Below are 21,626 nucleotides of genomic sequence, written 5' to 3'. Positions count from 1 at the left end.
ATGCAAACCTTCGGTGGTATTTTCAAAAATGTGTCCCAAGACAGCAAAGATTAGAGAACTGAGGTGGGGTTGGGTCATTTGGTGTTTGGAGGACCCTAACGCACCCCTGACACTTTCAGAGCAGTACCTCATTTCATTCAAAATTCAAAATGAATTCCAAACCTTTTATTTTAGTGGTCATTACTTCTCACCCCCCCCCCATTTTTATATTTTGGTTTCTACCATCCACAAAGTTCCATAGCTGGCTTCAAAGCAAACAACATCGATCCTTCAAGCTTTTTTTGCTCTTTCCGCTCTTTTTTCCATTTTTTTCTTTGTTTTCAGACATCTTTTTCAATTTGACTTCCCGCATGAGGTCAAAAAACACCTGCAAGAGAGAGACGATTAGCTGCGTCAAGTTATGTGTATGCCCTGTGGTGGGCTGGCGCCCTGCCCGGGGTTTGTTACCTGCCTTGTGCCCCGTGTTGGCTGGGATTGGCTCCAGCAGACCCCCTGTGACCCTGTAGTTAGGATATAGTGGGTTGGATAATGGATGGATGGAAGTTATGTGTATGGTCAGACCCGGGTTACCTGCCCAAACATCTCACTTGCCGCTCATTTAGTCAGACTATCCATAAAAAGGTACGGACAATGGAGCCGTATTGTATGTGAAAAGTCTAGAAATTAGCTACACCACGTGAAACGTTTCGCTTGGCATCATAAAACGAGACAAATCGGCAAACTAGTGGCTTCTAGTCAAACAGCTCAGCCAACATTTACTACAAAGGAAAATGAGAGCAGGGCGGCACAAACATACCAGGGGCACACTTCCACTTCATATCCAATCCAAAATAATGTCAGCAGCCATGAAGTGACAGAAGGAATGACCTTCAACTGTAAATCACGATTTGCCGAGGATGAGGCCCAGTTTGAAGATCGCTGGTGAAAGTTTATATAAAGCCGACTTTGCTACTACTACCTGTTCCAGTAGAGTAGATTGGGAGTAATTAAGATCAAGCAATGCAGTCAAGCAGGGTTTTCACAAATCCAGAGGACGATCAAAGTCTCCTCCTGATTTAGGCTGTATGTTTGTGCCCCGCATTTTAGACTTCAGTGAGCTTACAAAAGACAAAGCACATGTCGCTCCTACTGCCTGGAGAGTGGCCTTTAAATCTGGCCCCGTGTTTACATTCTCTTGACGCCTGCTTAGTTTTAGTTTATATATTTTGTCTTTCTCTGATATTCCCAAGACGATCACATCAGGCAAATCTGTGAATCACATTCGGCCCCATAGAAGTGAGCACAAGGGGCAGGTTGGTGCAGCGCAGTGCATTCTGTTCAGTGCTTCACTCCCCCAATCCCCCCAACCAAGGAGGTGCAGGCTGGTCTGACTGAAGACTTTCTATCAGCCCTGAGCAGGTAACGTACTGGTGACTCTGTCTTGTACTTAATACCACCAGGACAAGCCCAGTAATCTTAGTTTGGAATGAACATGAGCTGAAAATGTGGAATGGAGGAATTGGCCACACAATACGTGCGGCTTACAGGAATGAACTCTGCCTTTAAATTCAAATAACAACTGTGATGTACTAAGACCCCCACCCAGTCCCCTACTGGCGTATTGTTTGGTTCAAGAAAAAAAAAGCTTGTCTGGGCAATTTATCAAAGGAAATGATTAAAATGTACCTTTTTTTAAACTAACCTTGTCTACGTTGGCTCTTGTTTTAGCAGAAGTTTCAACGTACTGAACTCCCCATTGTTCAGCTTTCCCCCTGGCTTCATCCACAGACACCTGCCTTCGGTCTTCCAGATCACACTTGTTCCCAACTAATAGCAGGGGTATCTTGTCATCCTCAGATTTCACTCTCAGGATTTGCTCCCTACATCAAACAAAAAAACACAAGCATTGGTTATGGTTTCCAGTGTCGCGTGTTACATTTAAATAGCTCGAATCTGCACTGCCGGGAAATAACATTTTATTTCTTTGCAGGTTATACTGTTTGCTAGACTACATCCTAAAGAATATTCCCAAAAAAATATACATATATACTGTATATACACACATATACATACATACATATACAAACACACACATATACATAATATATATATATATATACATATATTATATACATATTATATTATATACATATATATACATATATTGCCGAGCAAAGCCCCCTAGTGTGTGTGTGTGTGTGTGTCTGTATATATGTGTGATTGATATATATATCTCTCACATATATACAGACACACACACACACACACACACATTATATTTTTTATATATTTATTACATTTACACCGACTTATTTGGCCGACGTCTTTATCCAAGGCGATGTGTAACATTTATGATACAGTTGGTTTCTTTTGGTTTTCCAGGTGGAGCTCAGGGAGGTGAAGTGACTTGCTCAGGGTCACACAGTGTCAGCAGCGGGATTGAACCCATAGCCACAGGGTTTGAAGTCCAAAGCCTTAACCGCTATGCCTCATTTAGCACATGCACAGCAGTTCAAAGTATACAGGTAATGGATTCACATTCTGTGGAGGAATACAGAGGCTCCGATGAATGATCCTTCATGAGTTTTCAATCATCTAAGAAAATCTGCAGTCTCGATTGTTTGGTCCGGGGTTTGACAACTCATCAATAATACGGTTAGTTCTTCTTGGCACAGTCTGAGAGACAATAACTTAGTAAAATTCTAAAACAATGACGGTACCATTAAGCTTTCATTTTATTGACCGTGTACAATTGCTCTAATCCAGGTGTGTCAAAATGAGATCCTGGAGGGCAGCAGTTGCTGAAGGTTTTAATTCCAGCCACTTTAATAAACAGTCACTGATTACTGCTGATAATGGACAGGACTTCTTTTGCCTTTTTTTAAACTGAATTGCCGTTTTAAGATTCCAAACTCTTCCCTTTTTCTTTTCCCTTAACCAGAAATGAAACAAAAAAAGTAATGATGAGATGCAAAGTGAGCCAAGAGAAGAGCAGATAACCTGCAGATCTCCAAATCAGTTCCTGGAGGGCCACCATTTTTACTTCACCCCACCTCTTAGGTTATCTTGCCGGTAAGACACCCATTGTTGAATTCTTCTTTGTGCTCTCATTCCATCACACCAGACACTTCCAAAACTTGACTTTCATTTTTCTGTAAACTCTGTCAAAGTGTATTACTTGGGCTAGAGCAGATTTTTTTTTTCCTTCAGAGCTTTATTTTTCAAATATATTATTTTATTGTATGATGAACACAGAGATGCAAGAGGGATTAAGTTAACTGGCTGGTCATCTATTGGATCGCTTTGTTTGGCTGCTAAGGGCTCTGAATCTTAACTTTAAGAAAGCGTCTGGAAAGAAAACCTGCAGCTGGTGAGGCCCCCCACCATCCCAGGACTAAAAGGTTCAATTTGGTTTGTAAGTCTCACCTTAGTTCCACTGTGGAGGAGAACGATTCGTGTTCTGTTATAGAAAAAACAAGTAGGAAGCCCTCTCCGCTTCTGAAGTAATTGTCACGAATGGCTGCATAGTCCTCCTGTCCGGCGGTGTCAAGAATGTCTATCTGTGCTTCCTCTCCATCCAAGACTACTTTCTTCCTGTAGCTATCAGCCTTTGTGGGCTCATAGTCTTCTACAAACTGATACATTTTTAAAAAGAAAGGGGGAAAAAAAAACAGGAGTGCAGTTAAGACTGACAGCAAAGCTCTGAGCTGCCATCCATTTTAAACAGAATGCCCCTTTAACACTTGAATTACCAAAGCCTACGAAAAAACTCATACATCCGTCCCGCCTTAAACCCCTTCGCACCTCTCCAACAGCGTTTTGTGTCTTGTAAATGTAAGTAAATGTAAATAAGCAGCAAGCAGCCTGCTATCACAACCCCCCACCGCCACACAGTTTTCTCAGCTCAAGTCTGTTTACCTGCATGTCAGTTGCTTAGAGTTGTATTGAGTGAGAAGTCAAGCAAAATGACACCTTTTATAAATACTATCTCGTTATTTGGAACATGTGTGTTCCGCGTCTACAACAATCTTTGTAAACACATCGTTAAAACAGAAATGTTTTTCAGGTTTCAGTAATAATTGACAAATTGTAGACATGAAGTGTGAAGCCTGAAGTCCAAATATCAAATAAACACTTTCACAAAAGGTACAAATATAACAGAACAAGTGCGCTTCTGTTCAAGAATATAACTGCAGAAAAAGAACCCGCGTTAGGGTGCAACATTGACACGCATTTGATACGACCGCTTCAGTGGCGCAACGGTATCAACTGTGGACTGGTAATCAAAACTTCACGGGTGACTCCATTTTGAGAAGTGAGCTGCTCTTATTCTTACTATTTTAGAATAGAAACATATATTTGATTTGAGTCTGTAACAGCCGGTGCACATTTGATACTTGTAAAGGTTAGCTTTATTTTTTATTTTTTTTATTCAGTTTTATTCTCTCAGTCGCATTCACGATCCCACCCCCCCGATCTGACACTGCTGTTTTCACATAAAGACGTCCTATAACAGAGGTGAACTGATGACAACGGTTCTACATCGGAGAAAGAATGCACATCGCACTTTTGCTGTCGTTGTACTTTGTATATGTGCACGGGAAGCTCTGCAGTCTACTTGTGACTTTACGCTGTAGGAAGTAAGTAAATAAATCAGGATAAATAGGTACATAACAATCGAGCTGGCTCTTACGTAAGTAATGTTTTAGGCACGTGCACTGTCCAGATCTAAACACTAGCGTGGAGAGTCACTCGCGTACTGGAGAGTCTATAGCTGCAGGTGGAAGCTGCCATCACTGTACTTTATATATAAGAGCCAGATTGAATGTTGTGTGTTGCGTTTGTGTGTGAGGTGGCTCTTGCCACTCCTTGGGAATCTCCCCCAAATTAGGGTTAGGGTCTTCACAATCCTCTCAAAGCTGCCATTATCCCTGTTACTTGGGCACCTTTTTCTGCTGTCACATTTCTTCCTTCCACTCAACTTTCTATTAATCTGCTTGGATACGTCACTCTGTGAACAGCCAGCTTCTTTAGCAATGGCCTTTTGTGGCTTACCATCCTTGTAGAGGGTCTCTATGACAGTCTTCGGGACAACTGCCAATGATTGTGTGGCCTACTGACCCAGACTAACAGACCATTTCAAGGCTCAGGACCCCTTTCCAGGTGTTTTGGGTTCATTAGCCGAGTGGAGTGGGGACACCAGGAGTCTAAAATATTTAACTTTTTCCACAATATTCTAATTTTCTGAGATACTGAATTTTGGGTTTTCATTACCTGGAAGCCATAATCAGCAAAATGAAAAGAAATAAACACTTGAAATGTATCACTTTGTGTGAGACGAATCTATATAATATATGGGTTTCACTTTTTGAATTGAATTACTGAAATAATTAATTTTTCGATGATATTCTAAATTTATTGAGATGCACCTGTAGATGTGAAAGGCACTACATAATACGATAGATAGATACAGGTGCATCTCAATAAATTAGAATATCATTGATATTGAACTAATTTTAATTTTCTGAGATCTGAATTTTGGGTTTCATTAGCTATAAGCCATAAATCAGCAAAATGAAAAGAAATAAATTGAAACGTATTACTTTGTTTGTGATGAATCTATATAATACTAGACAAAGAGCCCGTTTCGACAACGTAAGATGAAACGGGCACGAGTGGAATAGTAATAAGTATAAGCACCACAAACCTGATATAGGTGTACTGAATGAATGCGTAATTAGGCCTCGAGCTGTAGTCGAAATCGCCTTTCAGGCCTCTAGAGCTTTAATCGAAGTCGCCTTTCTCTTTGAATTTTCGCGGCCGTAAATCCGCCACCTGCCACGATGACGATCTCGTAAGGTTTTTTGGGCAGCTGCGCAACAGGCGACTGCGCATTCGGCTTCGGACGGACGTCAGTGAGTCAGTGAGTGAGGAGGCTGGCGAATTATGTATTAAGATAGGAGTTTCACTTTTTGAATTGAATTACTGAAATAACTTCTCTTTTTGATGATATTCTAATTTATTGAGATGCACCTGTAGATGTGCGTCACTTCTACCACAAACAGCAGGCCTCGAGGTTTTCACAAACAGATGGCAAAACATTTTCTGACCAGATGGGTCAAGAATGGAAGACAACGGCCCGCCTAGCAAGCAGACACTGTGCATCATATGAGGCCTACTGTGAGGCCTGATGGTCGCCCCCCGTCAAGCTCTGGGAATTGTTTCCAGCAGCAGAGATCGAGACTCAAGGTAAGACAGAAAGAACGATGAACACAGATAAACGAGGACTAAACTCTGAGGAGAACTCGATTTATTCTCGCAGGAGTCCAGGCACAGAGCCAACGTAACAGTTGAATACCCAGCCAAGGCCGGATAACTGCTGCCATTTGGGACTTAGGGGTATTGAGTTAAAACTCAAGAAAACAAGTGATTTGAGTTTTTACTTTTTCTATTTTTTTTTTATTTAATTCCATAAATTCTATCACAATATTTACCAGTGTAACCTCGAAAGTCCCGAGTCCTGAGCTGGCACAAGTGATTTCTCTGGGTATTCCACTTTTCATCTTACACTGCAGATAGTCAGTATGACTAGTAACTGCAGACCACCCTGTGTGAGCGGGTGGGTGAGTGTGCCCTGTGCTGGACTGATGCACAGTCCGGTTTGGGGTCTGCCTTTCATCTGATGTTACCGAGATCGGCTTCAGTTGTGCAGAAGGATCGTAATGCTGTCACTGTAAACAGTCTTTACAAAAATGTGATGCTCACAGCAAGGCTTCTGCATAATCAATAATTATAATAATAACTAGTGTTTTGTACCAATATTGACAGACACAAGCTTCATATAAAATACACATCTGAGTGCTATGAGAAATGACACAAAATAAACTCGGAAGAAAAGCAGCCTCACCTCGTCATACATGAACTGCAGAGTCAGTGCCGACTTGCCAACCCCTCCACTTCCCACCATGATCACTTTGTGCAGGACCAGGGAACTCTGGTTCTTGGCCTTAGTGGCTGCCATTGCTGCTAGGAGGTCCCAAATGCGACTGGTCAGTCAGAAGGTGATTGGACTACAAAAAAAGAAACAAATAAAATAAAATACATACAGACATAAAAATCAACGTTTGAACCTCTTTGTGCCAAATTTACTATTCTATCCCGGGCCATCAAAATGTGATTAATATTCTGGAATGGGGCGGCACGGTGGCGCAGTGGGTAGCGGTGCTGCCTCGTAGTTAGGAGACCCGGGTTTGCTTGTTCTCCCCATGTCTGCGTGGGTATCCTCCTACAGGTTACGTGGATTGGCAATTCTAAATTGTCCTTGGTGTGTGTGTGTGTGTGCCCTGCGGTGGGCTGGTGCCCTGCCCAGGGTTTGTTTCCTGCCTTGCGCCCTGTGTTGGCTGGGATTGGCTCCAGCAGACCCCCGTGACCCTGTAGTTAGGATATAGCGGGTTGGATAATATATGGATGGATTTTGGAATGAATTCATCTTACACTAAACAATACAGTTCTAAATATAATTAAGACAACCGCAATGGCAATTAACAGAAATGCAGCCAATAAAATTATTATTTATGCTGGAAAAATGCAATTTAGCTAAGGATGAAGAGGTCACCCCTCATTTTTTCACTATCCAAATAAAATGATAAACTGTGTAACGGCTTTTAAACAGTAAGGTGGTTACTTGTGGAAGTCTTACCCACGTTAGTCAGTCTGTGGCACATTAAACTGCACATTGGAGTATAAAAACAAAGTTAAGTTTTGTTTCTGCTGAAACAATACCTGAAATACAAATTTAATTCTTGGATTTTCAGACCGGTAGTAGAGTTATGCTCTCCTCCAAACTGTAAAGCAAAATTTTGCCGATTTTTATTGGGCAGCACTGGAATTTATATTAATTAACTGTCAGATATCCTGCAATGTTTGTAGAATGGAGATTTGCAAAATACAGATCTGTGGAAAGGGAAGTAACTGACAAGACAGATGGACAGAGAGATGAGAAAGGCGCTATATAATAGACAGCTGAATAGATCAGAAAGGGGGGGAAAGGCAGACGGATAGAAAGTCCCCCCGTGGTGCAGTTACCAGGACAGGATCTTAAATCATCCCTGAAACTTGACACCAAAGGGACCAGACTTCATAAGCACCGCGTTATTAAACTCACAGAGTCCTGCACCCCGTTTTATTGTTTGTGACCCCTTGATGCCCAAGCAAGAAACGGCAACAATCCAGACAGCAGGTGACAAGACGCTGACACAAACACTGCGGCTGCTCCACCAAGTCTCACTTACTGTCTCGGTTTCAAGTTCCGTGTCTGGATATCAGCATCTGTTCTTATGATTTTAGGGACCGCCATGAAGGTCACTTGACCTGCACATGGCCTTTACCAGCACAGCACGGTTTTTAGGTTGTGTAGCTTGTGTCTTATCCAATTAAAAAACGCACAGCTGAGGTTTCTTTCCGGCCTTCTCTTCCTCCAGCCAGTTGATCTCTTGCCCTAACTTACCTCCAGGACTGCCAGATTAGACAACAATTTAAATGTTCATCTTAAAAATAAGCTAAGTGTTACTCCATACTGGGTGGTCCATATTGGAGGCACAGGCCAAGCTTCACATTGGCCCACAGGACGGGCTTCTCTCCATTCTTTGGGGCCCGCCTGTTCAACCCAATACGGTTCTCTCGGTCACCTCTGTGTCTGTTAAACTCTTGGTAAAGACACGCATGTGAGATGTCCGTCACCACTTCTCACCGACCCGCAGTCAGTCAACAGAAACCCATCAAGACAAAGCCACCACCCAAATGTTGCCAACTGCACTCGTCAAGTATGAACGTACCCTCGGGTTTGTAAAGCCGCTCACAGTATGGACCTTGTGAGTGGATTCAGTAAATACCCTAGACATGCACAGGTAGCGCTTTAATACTTGGAACACGACAAGAAAGGCATGCCGTTAGAGAGCAGGGATGAAAGACGAGAACACGCAGGACTAAACAGCTGCTTGGCAGCCGCTGTGCCAGCCTAAAACGAGAGCAGTGACAATAATGTCATATTCATCGATGCACAAGTACCTGACTGTCACACACCTCACAACTGACAGGAGTTTAACAAAGCAGAGGATTTTTCTACAGCGGTCACGCTGCTCACTCAGAGGGGGACTCTGCCAATGACTGATCTAGAAATGCAACGATGGAAAAGCTTCCAGGCGCTGGTTCTGCTCTTCAGTGAGGCACATTAACAGACTTGACTTGGAGTTGGTAATGGAGCACTCGGCAGCAGGACAAGAAGCTTTAGCTGCAAGTCTTCATTTTAGCACATCGCTGCTCTTGGTGCAATCCAGACAAAGCAGACAAATGGCACCCTGGGCTTTTTGGCCAACTGTCACTTGCCCAAGATCATGGGGTGGCTTTCTTAGCCTAATATTGTTAGGTCAAGTAACCCTAATTCCATTTTCATTATCCCCACGAGGCCCTCACTCCCCGAGCACACGCGCATGTCCTTCAGGTGAAGAATTTAAAAGATGTGACAATGGAAACCTGTCCAGAAAAAAAAGTCTTGCTTCCTTTTGCTGATCAACACACACCACGGCACCATGATGGATTAGTAGAGCAACCCTGCCCCAAAATTTTGGTCTTCCTTACCTGATAAATTTTAATTCTACAACTAAACCTACATTTGGATTAACATCATGACAACTGAAACTCAAGTCAGTGTAACAAAAGGAAAAGGAATCGGTCAGCTGGTGGCTAAAATGTCACCGTTCCATTCACATACAAACACGGCATTTCTCAACATTATTTAATCCAATTATTAAACCAATCTGTCAAGAGTTATGGCAGATGAATATTTGACATCAAGGACATGCAGTTAGGAGATTGAGAGCAACAGTCGAAACAAAGCGCACGTAACTCCAGAAAGACCAGCCTTGTGGCCCTGGATGTGCGTCTCGTCACACTTAACCCTTTCATATGCTGCATACTGGATTTCTTTTTTACTGCTGTTTATTAGAAATTGTTGCTATCCGCTTTCCTGATCAGCTCAAATCTGTCTGAGAGAATCTAATCCGTCTTTTGCTCCCATAGATTTTCAGGAATTGGTTGGGCAGGTGAAGCCACTGCTTAAACTCTGATTTTACTTTTTGAACCGTATGAAAACTGTGTTGTTATCTCCAAGTCATAAATAGTGTTACCACAGCCTCACAAGTGCTGGACCCCAGACATGCCGAGAGCACCACCGCCGCTGACGTCTTCTGTAACCTTCCACGGTCCAGACGTCTGCAGGCTTTGCCAACAGCCAGAGCAGTGAGAGCACCTCAGCTGGTTGCTGTGTTCAAGTCTACAGACTTCTATGGCAGGTCGGCTGGTAGGCCCCGATTGTAGATGGGTATATTGAAAGACTGCTGGTTTCACTCGCCAACCCCTGGGCTGGCGCTACACACTAGCCACTTCACGGCTCTGTGGCAATTTAAACAGATTGTTATTTTCATGGGAATTATTACATATGCATAATAGACCGGGCGGCACAGTGGCGCAGTGGGTAGCACTGCTGCCTTGCAGTTAGTAGACCCGTCTGGGTTCACTTCCCAGGTCCTCCCTGCGTGGAGTTTGCATGTTCTCCCCGTGTCTGCGTGGGTTTCCTCCCACAGTCCAAAGACATGCAGGTTAGGTGCATTGGCGATTCTAAATTGGCCCGTATGTGTGCCCTGTGGTGGGCTGGCGCCCTGCCCGGGGTTTGTTTCCTGCCTTGCGCCCTGTGTTGGCTGGGATTGGCTCCAGCAGACCCCCATGACCCTGTAGTTAGGATATAGCAGGTTGGATAATGGATGGATGCATAATAGACCTAACTATTTGACATTACAGTAATCCCTCGCTTCGACTTTCGCGGCTTCACTCTATCGCGGATTTTATATGTAAGCATATTTAAATAAAAAATTGCAGATTTTTTGCTGGTTCGCGGATTTCTGAGGACAATGGGTCTTTTAATTTCTGGTACATGCTTCCTCAGTTGGTTTGCCCAGTTGATTTCATACAAGGGACGCTATTGGCAGATGGCTGAGAAGCTACCCAGCTTACTTTTCTCTTTCTCTTGCGCTGACTTTCTCTGATCCTGACGTAGGGGGATTGAGCAGGGGGGCTGTTCGCATACCTAGATGATACGGACGCTCATCTAAAAATGCTGAAAGATTACCTTCACGTTGCTCCCTTCTGTGCAGCTACTTCATGAAGCGACATGCTGCATGGTGCTTCGCATACTTAAAAGGGCACGGATTGATTTTTGATTGATTGTTTTTCTCTGTCTCTCTCTGTGACATTCTCTGCTCCTGACAGAGGGGGTGTGAGCTGCTGCCTTCATTGCAACTGCTTTGTACCAGCGGTGCTTTGCATACTTAAAAGGGCACGGATTGATTTTTGATTGATTGTTTTTCTCTGTCTCTCTCTGTGACATTCTCTGCTCCTGACAGAGGGGGTGTGAGCTGCTGCCTTCATTGCAACTGCTTTGTACCAGCGGTGCTTTGCATACTTAAAAGCCAAACAGCCCTATTGATTTGTTTGCTTTCCTTTCTCTCTCTGACATTCTCTGCTCCTGACGTGTACTCCTTTGAAGAGGAAGATATGTTTGCATTCTTTTAATTGTGAGACGGAACTGTCATCTCTGTCTTGTCATGGAGCACAGTTTAAACTTTTGAAAAAGAGACAAATGTTTGTTTGCAGTGTTTGAGTAAAACTCCTGCCTCTCTACAACCTCCTGTGTTTCTGTGCAAATCTGTGACCCAAGCATGACAATATAAAAATAACCATCTAAACATATGGTTTCTACTTCGCGGATTTTCACCTTTTGCGGGAGGTTCTGGAACACCTACCCCCGCGATCGAGGAGAGATCACTGTACAGCGAGTAATTAACCAAAGTAAAAAATAGTAAAACGTTTATGTTTCATGCAGCATACAAGGTATTCATTGCATTATACATTTTCGTTCTGTTTGGCTTTGAAATTAACACACAAATACTTTTTAAACGTACACTTTTACAGTATAAACAATATTTGGAATTCACTTTTGTTCAAGATCGCATTGAATTTTGATTGCGTGTTTAGACTTTCATCGTGACAACACAACGTATAACTGCCCGTGAGTGAATTTCATTTCTTTCTCTCTAATAAATACAGTGGACCCTTGACTTACGAACTCAATTGGTTCGTGAGGGCTGCTTGTAACTCAAGTTGGTTGTAAGTCAAGACCATTTTTCCCATAAGAAATAATAAAAGTACCCATAATGCATTCCGAACCTCCCACAGCAACACTTACTTATTAACCTTTTCATAATAAAAAAGGGTTGTATAATGTATAATTTACCAAAACACCAATACTTTTTCTAATGTACTAACCAAAAAGTTATAAAAAGTGCCTAGCCTACCAGAAACAACAATTTCATACTGTACTCACCATTTAATTTGACATCTTTGGGCTGCAGGAAGGGAGGAGGAGGAGAATGAAATGGAAGGTGGTTATTGTTTGGAAGGAGCCTCCTTAAACAAATCTTTTCTTTGTAAAATTGTCGAGATGGTGGATTTCGACATGCTGTACATATTAGCGAGATCGGTCACACGAACACCACTCTCATATTTCCGCACAATTTCCTTCTTCGTTTTGATTGTGATCGCTTTCTTTACCTTCGTTACCTTGTCTTCCTTCCAAGCAATCAATCAGAAAAAAATTATATAAATCACTGCACTGAACGAAATTACATCCACAAACACATGTATCTGGGCTCCGACTGACGCTTACGAACGCTCTTGGCCATTTGTTTACAATCGCGCAAGCGGATACACGTGACCGCATTCAGGACGTAATGTAAGAAGTTGTTCGTAAATCAAGACAAAAGTTTTGGTCGTAAATCAAGTTGTTCGCATGTCAGGCCGGTCGTATATCAAGGGTCGACTGTGATTTGTTGATTGTCATAGCAAAAGCTATTCTAACGGGAAACTAAACATTTTAATACGAATGGCATATCGCAATCTCCTTTGGTGGCTCATGTTAGATGTACCACATTACCTTTATTGTTGCCTGTTAAAAGTTTACATGTCAGAATTGTTCACCCAATTTTGAATCCCACTAATCCTGTCCTATTGCATAGCCCATCACTCAGACCTCAATTACACAATTACATTAGATACATCCTTCTTTCTACAGTAATTCGGCCTGTGGAAGACCAGACGTTGTCAATGGTTGTAGATATTCTTCGTGATACTGTAAGCTGATGTTTTCATCTTCCGCACCATCCTCACCAACTGTTTCAGTGTAGTCTATTGGTACACATTTAACCAATTTGCAGTGTAACCGATTGACAATTTTCACGTTAATTCATTTGACTTCATCATTTCTCAGTGCTGGGATTGCCTGTGTACTCATTTCTTCTGTTGATAACACTTAAGGATGAAATTCTTCAATAAGATCTGGACATAGTACATCTTCTTTAATTGGGAAGTTAAAGTGAGGAAAACATAAAAATTTATAATAATAAATAATACATTTTATTTATATAGCGCCTTTCCTATGCTCAAGGCACTTCACAGAGTTTAAGATAGAACGGCAGGGTATACAGTATATAGCACTGTACTAAACGAGATAAATAAATAAAGAAGATTAAGACAATAAATTCAGAGAAAAGCCTAACAGACAACATCATTGATGGTCTCGCACACACACACAGGTTACATGAGCATCTTGACATGGAGGTAAACTAAGAGAAGGGTAATAAAGTCAAGGAGAGCTAAAAGACAAACTGAACAGATTAATTTTGAGTTATTTTTTAAAAGAATTCATGGAGTCAGCTGACCTGATTCATTTCAGTAGGTCATTCCAGAGTCTGGGCGCTATACAGCTGAAGGCCCTGCTGTCACCCATGGAGTGTAGATTAGTGAGGGGCACAACAAGATTACCAGAATCAGAGGACCTTAGTGGGCGGACAGGCACATAGTGATGGAGGAGGTCACTGATGTAGTTTGGCGCAGGTCGTTTAAGGCCTTGTAGGTTATTAGTAGGATTTGATATTCGATTCTGTAAGACACAGGGAGCCAGTGGAGACGGAGCAGGATGGGTGTGATGTGCTCACTGCTGCTGGTTCGTGTCAGTACTCTTGCAGCCGAGTTTTGAATAAGCTGGAGCTGTGATATAAGATTAGAAGAGCTGAGAGCGCAAGAGCCGAGTCTGACAAAAACATTCAAAGCAATGAGAGGTGAGAGGACCGCGGGCCGTGAGCTGTGAACCAGAAATGGTGGAGAGGAGGGCGGGACTTGAAAAAATCTCTTATAAAAGAAAATCCTGAGGCTATTGCTAACAAAAAGAGATTATTTAATACAAGCTAAGTATAAAATTATTTATTTTGAGAGTGATTTGTGTTGCTTTTGCGGTTATTAAATTAACTTTTCCAGCTGGCCCTTTCTGCAAAGCTAACACTCCATGCTAGACGCAAGATGTACAGTACGTAACAACAGAAGGAATGGCAGACTTAAAATTATCTGCAGGCACATAAACGGCATGAAGGACGCATGGCGCTGGCCTAGTTTTCACTGAGGTGAAGTAAAGGTTGTGCCAAAGATGCATTCCTGATTCGTCTGACCTACTTTTTTTTTTTTCCTCCCCATACGTACTCCCAGACGGAAAAGGCAACCAGTTATTAAAATATAAACGATGCACTCTGGCACTCATGCTATTAAAATTCATGACAGCTTCCAAAGAGTTTAAAATTCACTCAACAGTCTCTGACTAAATACAGTCATATGAAAAAGTTTGGGGACCCCTCTCAATTCTTTGGATATTTGTTTCTCATTGGCTGAACTTCCTTTTAATATCTGACATGCCTTATGGACACAGTAGGATTTCAGCAGTGACATTAAGTTTATTGGATTAACATAAAATATGTAATATGCATCATAACAAAATTAGACAGGTGCATAAATGTGGGCACCCCAACAGAGATATGACATCGATACTTAGTGGAGCCTCCTTTTCAAATCTAACAGCCTCTAGACGCTGTCCTCCTATAGCCTCTGATGAGTGTCTGATTCTGGATGGAGGTCTTGTTCACCATTCTTCATACAAAATCTCTCCAGTTCAGTTCAATTTGATGGACAGCCTGCTTCAAATCATCCCATAGATTTTCGATGATATTCAAGTCAGGGGACTGTGACGGCCATTCCAGAACATTGTACTTCTCCCTCTGCATGAATGTCTTTGTAGATTTTGTTTTGGGTCATTGTCTTGTTGGAATATCCAACACCTGTGTAACGTCAATTTTGTGACTGATGCTTGAACATTATCATGAAGAATTTGTTGATATTGGGTTGAATTCATCTGACCCTCGACTTTAACAAGGGCCCCAGTCCCTGAACTGGCCACACAGCCCCACAGCATGATGGGACCTCCACCAAATCTGACAGTAGGTAGCAGGTGTTTTTCTTGGAATGCGGTGTTCTTCTTCCACTATGCAAAGTGCTCTTTGTTCTGACCAAATTACTCAATTTGTGTCTCATCAGTCCAAAGCACTTTGTTCCAAAATGAATCTGGCTTGTCTAAATGAGCATTGGCATACAACAAGCGGCTGTGTTTGTGGTGTGAGTGCAGAAAGGGCTTCTTTCTCATCACCCTGCCATACAGATGTTTGAATTTTAGAACGATGTACAGATACACCATCTGTCAGATGTTCTTGTAGGTCTTTGGAGGTGATCTGTGGGTTGTCTATCACCATTCTCACAATCCTGCTCATATGCCGCTCCTGTATTTTTCTTGGCCTGCCAGACCTGCTGGTTTAACAGCAACTGTGCCTGTGGCCTTCCATTTCCTGATTCCATTCCTTACAGTTACAGAAACTGACAGTTTAAACCTCTGAGATGGCTTTTTGTAGCCTTCCCCTAAACCAGGAGACTCAACAAACTTTGTTTTCAGATCTTTGGAGAGTTGCTTTGAGGATCCCATGCTGCCACTCTTCAGAGGAGAGTCAAAGGGAAGGAAGCACAACTTGTAATTGACCACCTTAGATACCTTTATATCTCATGAGTGGACACACCGGTCTATGAAGATCAAGGCTTAACAAGCTCAACAACCAATCAGCATTGAGCAGTGACAGGCATTCAAATCAGCACAATGACAAGGGGACACACATTTTTGCACAGCCAGTTTTTCACATTTGATTTAATTTCATTCAACTAAATACTGCGTCACTAAAAATCTTTGTTCGGAAAACACCGCAGGACTCAGATGATCCTAGGAAATGAAAGACAGACCACTGTTATCTTTGTTGTTGAAAGGAGAGTCAGCTATTATGCAGGCTGAGAGGGGGTCCCAAACTTTTTCACATGGCTGTTACAGAAAATGTGCCACAATAAAGGAAAAATGAACTATTAAAAAAACAAATAAACAAAGCCACCAAGTCACTGCCAAAGCTACCAAATGCAAGGGAAACGGGAAATCTGAGTGAAAATGTAAACAAGTGTGTGTAGAGAGTCGATTGTCCGCCCGTATGTCTCCAAAAGTGCCACAGAGAGAAATGTGGCTAGTTTTCAAGGAAAGTGTGAACTCGGACGATTGGATCGAAGTCACTTCCAGTTTTTAAAACCATGCACTATATTTTTTGTCCGTCACACACAGGCAGGCTTAGTTTGAGGTCACAAGCCTGAGATGAACATCCATTTGGGTGCATTGAAGGAGCCTTGGCAGAGGTGTCAGGGCCGCTCAGATTCACTCCTTCAGTATCTGATGAAGCACCGGGTTGATGTTGGCATGAGCCGCAGTTCAGTCGTTTATTGGTACAGGTGGGTTTCTGCACCCCAGTTGAGTCCGCTGTCTTAACAAGCCTTGTGTGTCACTACAAACATGGCAGCAGCCACTTTGTTCTACATAAGAAAATGTTAGGATGACGCAACATTCAGGTGCGCTCGCAGACTCAGTTAGTTGGTTTGAAGGTTGGCATATTAGTAAACTGTGTGTTATTTCAATTTAGTTTATTACGTTTTAGTAATAATAAAGTCATATTCAAAAATAACAGTGTTAATAGAATGTAATTAAAGAGATGTTTGTAATGCTATTTTACAATATCCTGTGGCTGAAATTGCTTTCATAGGCAGCAGATTCAAACATAAATAGTGTAAAAATGTCTGTGCTGCTGTTGGACGTAAAAGGTTTGTGGCTAAATTAAAATTTTTCAAAGAGAACCCTGATGGTGAAGTGAATCCAAACCTGACAGAAAGTGGATCACTGTGGCGTGTTAATGATAAGTTACAGTGCCAGTGAAATACGAATCATTAGAATCTTTAAATAATGGAGCCATGAGGCTGTTTTTAATGAAACACAAATACGGAGCACATCCTCAGTCACTTGAGTATAAAGTGGCGCTGAGGCATTTTTCATATCTTTCTATGCAAGTTAAGGTGCTTTTATTATTTATTTTTTACTTTTATGAATATCATGTCACTTAACCACTTCAATTTCAAGGAGCAGGAGAAGTGAGCTGCTGTGAGTGAAGTTCATGGCACAGTCGCACAGAGCTTCTTTATGATCTTGAGAAAGAATTAAGAAACACAGAAGTACACCTTCACCAACTCGTGTACAGAAACAACAAGCGAGAGCTTTACTGCTGCTTCAGACTGGCGGCATCCATCACCATAAGGTAAGGTAACACATAGCTACAGAAGAGAGAAGAGTTAGTTAGGATTACAGATTTAAAAAGTACAGTATCTATCTACTCGCGTTTAAGTTCTCCTGCGGATAAGTCGGGGATTGATTTTACCGTATAATTTCCAGTATTTTATAATGTCGCTCGTATAAGTCGAATGCGGAAAACTCACACTATTGGTCCAAGAGATTATGATAAGCTAGGGCCCACCTGAGAGTAACCACGGAGCACGCGGCCTTTTCTTTTCCTAGTATTGTGCCTACGTGACCACATGGTAATTAATACCCAAAGTATTCTGAAGCGACGTTTGCACGGATTTGTGTTTTTTGTACCTCACCCCCTCATACACTTTTATCGTAAGAGCATCCCTTATCTACGATGGAGTGTTCAGTCAGAAGAAAATATGAAACTGGTTTTAAATTAAAAGTCGTTGACGTGGCAAATTAAATTGGTAACTGCGCTGATTCAACAAAATTCAATGTGTCTGAGAAACTGGTGTGAGATTGGAGGAAATGAGAAGATGTATATAAAAAACAAATTGTATTTTTGAACAGGCGTACAAGTCGGGGTCCGATTTTATCATCGATTTTTTGGGTTTCAAGACCTGACTTATATGCAAGTTAGGGTGCCAGTGAAAATCAAAGTTTTTATTTTCTCACATCTTAGCCCCGAGTTTTGTTCCTCTAGATACCACAATAAATTACACAAAGTTTTATGACAATCAAACAATATTTACTGGTGGCACAAGAGATCCGAATTGTTCTATATTCACTATACAGAAACGTGTGTGCGGATAGGACTGTTCTGTCCAGCTCTTCAGAGCTTTTCAGTTAACAGAGTTTTTGTTGGTGCTGGATACCGTTTGTGATGGACTTCTACAACTTGTAGGAGGTACTGTTTCTGTTCTTCTTGGTTTGTGATGGCCGAATTGAATGGCTGAATCAGTGCCACCCCTCTATCTGCTGCATCATTGACCACTTTCAGGTGTTTGACATGGCACTGAGCTGAAATATATGCTTCATTACTGTCCTATGAATCAGGATCGTCCACGAGGAAGTCCTGTGAAATCTCCATCCTGGACTGTTTTCTTCTCAACAGTATGCCAATAAAAAAATCGACTTCGCACTTGTCTGTTAGAAGGTAGCTTACAGCCAGTCATGGTCTCAGAGAGACAGGCCTCCTAGAAGCCATACACCATGTCATGATTGCCTTGACTTTATATCTACAACTGACGTCATCTGGCCTAACTCCTTCACCTATACCCGTTATGCAACTGTTTGACTGGCAACCGTCTCCCCGCCATTTTGGAAAGCAGGGCAGGTGCTGTGAATTCTCTACAGTACATAATAAGTTATAGTGTAATGAAAATTGCATAATTAGATCTGGACCACCCAATATAACAAATATATATATAAATTATATAAATAATAGTATCATCTCCAGACAGAAGAGCAGCTTCAGCGACAGACTGCTGTCACCGTCCTGCTCCACTGACACACTGAGGAGATCGTTCCTCCCCCAAACTATGCAACTCTTCAATTCCACCCGGGGGGTAAACGTTAACATTTAACATTATACATAGTTATTGTCTGTTTTTTACCTGCATTATTATCAATCTTTAATTTAATATTATTTATTGTATCACTATGCTGCTGCTGGAGAATGCGAATTTCCCATTGGGATTAATAAAGTATCTATCTATAACATCCATCCATCTGTCCATTATCCAACCCGCTATATCCTAACTACAGGGTCACGGGGGTCTGCTGGCGCCAATCCCAGCCAACACAGGGCGCAAGGCAGGAAACAAACCTTGGGCAGGGTGCCATCCCACCACAGGGCACACACACACCAACCACACACAGTAGGGACAATTTAGGATCGCCAATCCACCTAACCTGCATGTCTTTGGACTGTGGGAGGAAACCCCACGCACACACGGGGAGAACATGCAAACTCCACGCAGGGAGGACCAGGGAAGTGAACCACAGGTCTCCTTACTGTGAGGCAGCAGCGCTACCCACTGCGCCACCCACAAATATAACAGTTTGAGTAATTAGGACTCAGTAAATTTATAATTTTGGTACAGCTTTGTAGCAATCTAAAGATGCAGATAAGAAATAATCCCATCCAGTTTATAGGACTATGCTATGCAAACAGCACTAACATTTTCTTCTTGTGGTCTCCAAGTTCCTCTATTATCACTCACTGATACTGATAAAACTGCTGATAAAATATCAGAATCACACAAGTTATTAACCTTTAACTTTGGGGAACTGTGAATGAAATCTGCCTGTATGAGCATATAAAAAAAATACCCGGTTTTTTATTTTTTGCATTATTTTACGTTTCTTACGCAAGTGTCACAGCAAAAAAAAGTAAAGACTAGGCATAGATAAAAACGATAAATTTATTTTAAAGGCTCAGTTATGCTGAATATTCCAAGTACAACACCTGTCAATAACAAGCAGAACAGTTACATGAAAAGTGGATTTTACAGTAAATACCGATGACTTCAGAAGCATTGTGCCACCGGTAAATGTTGATATATTCATCTCAATTTTTTTTTTCATGTATCATTTTTATGAAAAGGAACATTTTTACAGGGTAAGACTTCACAAAATAGATACGGCACTTTTTCACATATTGTTCGTTGGTGCCCTATAATAATAATTCTTTGCATTTATATAGCACTTTTCTCACTACTTAAAGCGCTCAGCAATTGCAGGTTAAGGGCCCAACAGAGCAGAGTCCCTTTTGGCATTTACGGGATTCGAACCGCCAACCTTCTGGATTGCCAGCGCAGATCCCTACCCTCAGAGCCACCACAACCCGAACATCAATCATATTGGAATAAGACCTATAGACTAAGGAAGGAAATGGAATGGATTAAGGCCTTAGGTACAATCTTTCTTAATGGCTTTAATGAAAAAAGTTAAATGTTTTGATTAGAAGGTATCTCAAACAATTGAATTAAGGAGGACCCAATTATAATTTAATGCTGTACCTGCGTGTAGCTAGTTATAGCTAGCATCCCCTACCCTAAGCCTAACCCTAATGCAAGTGTATGCGGTAATTAAAAGAAGAAACCACTTCACCATTCCAACTGTGAAGACCGCGACCAAATGATGCCACAATAAGTGGATGCTCTGTTATCCTCAATGGCATACATTTTACATCCCATTTGGAGTTGTCCGAATTTGGCTCATGTGGAGCTGTGATTCACAGTAATACTGAATGGGAAAGGGTCATGTGTCGTGTGCAGAGTGTCTTGCGTTTGGTTGCCTCAGGCAGCGTCAGCGAACGCCATTGCTCCGCTACAGCCTTCCATGCAATTCACCACGAGGAAGGTGAGGAAGGTGATGGGGGGCCTGCTGGTGACTCTGGGTCTCTGAGACACAAAAAAGACAAAACTAGGTTGCAAGAAAAAGAAAAAAGGTTTCATTAATTATTCACCTACACCTATTATAACCTTTTATAAACCAACCCCAGCGGCTCCAAAACAGCTTTTTCCACCCAAGTCTTTTGTCACCAACACCTCGATCACTTAAGCATCTGCACTCTAAGGCTGAGCTCTCAGATGTGACCCATTGTGTGGTATTGTTCTGCTGGTTGAATGATCACATAACTGCAATTTTCTTTTTAGTTTGTTTCAGTGAGAAGGTTAAAAGCCCAAGGATGGATTTTCTAGCTTTCTACATAAAACTTCATTTTCTGCAAATCAGGTTTCTCAACTAAGGAGTGTCAACAGAAACTGCCAGGTAAAGATAACATTAGCACCTTGGCATTTTCGACTTACAGTGACATCTTCACTGCTGGAATCCTGTTCATCTGGCTGTCATGACATGCATTAATGCCGACTGCTTACCTCAAAAGCAGAGGACTCTTCATTTTTGGGAGATCTACTACTTTGCAAGCACGTCTCCCATTTTGTTGTGTTAATGCCAGTAAGTAGGTAAGTAGATAGATAGTGTAGTTGGCAAG

General features: G+C 41.9%; 1 protein-coding gene across 1 annotated transcript in view; it reads right to left on the bottom strand.

Moving 5' to 3' along the window:
• Positions 1-201: 201 nt before the first annotated feature.
• ralba (v-ral simian leukemia viral oncogene homolog Ba (ras related)) overlaps positions 202-21,626 on the bottom strand; it is a 49,290-nt gene continuing 27,865 nt past the window's right edge. The window contains exons 2-5 of the mRNA XM_028808054.2: positions 6,887-7,049; positions 3,406-3,614; positions 1,682-1,859; positions 202-367 (exon numbers count right to left, since the gene is read on the bottom strand). Coding sequence (XP_028663887.1) covers positions 248-367; positions 1,682-1,859; positions 3,406-3,614; positions 6,887-7,000 — 621 coding nt within the window. The 5' untranslated portion in view covers positions 7,001-7,049 and the 3' untranslated portion in view covers positions 202-247. The remainder of the gene's footprint in view (positions 368-1,681; positions 1,860-3,405; positions 3,615-6,886; positions 7,050-21,626) is intronic.

Source organism: Erpetoichthys calabaricus, chromosome 8 (assembly GCF_900747795.2).
Source record: "Erpetoichthys calabaricus chromosome 8, fErpCal1.3, whole genome shotgun sequence".
NCBI lineage: Eukaryota > Metazoa > Chordata > Cladistia > Polypteriformes > Polypteridae > Erpetoichthys > Erpetoichthys calabaricus.
Note: the sequence above shows the minus strand (reverse complement) of the source record. Positions and strands in the feature narration are given on the sequence as shown.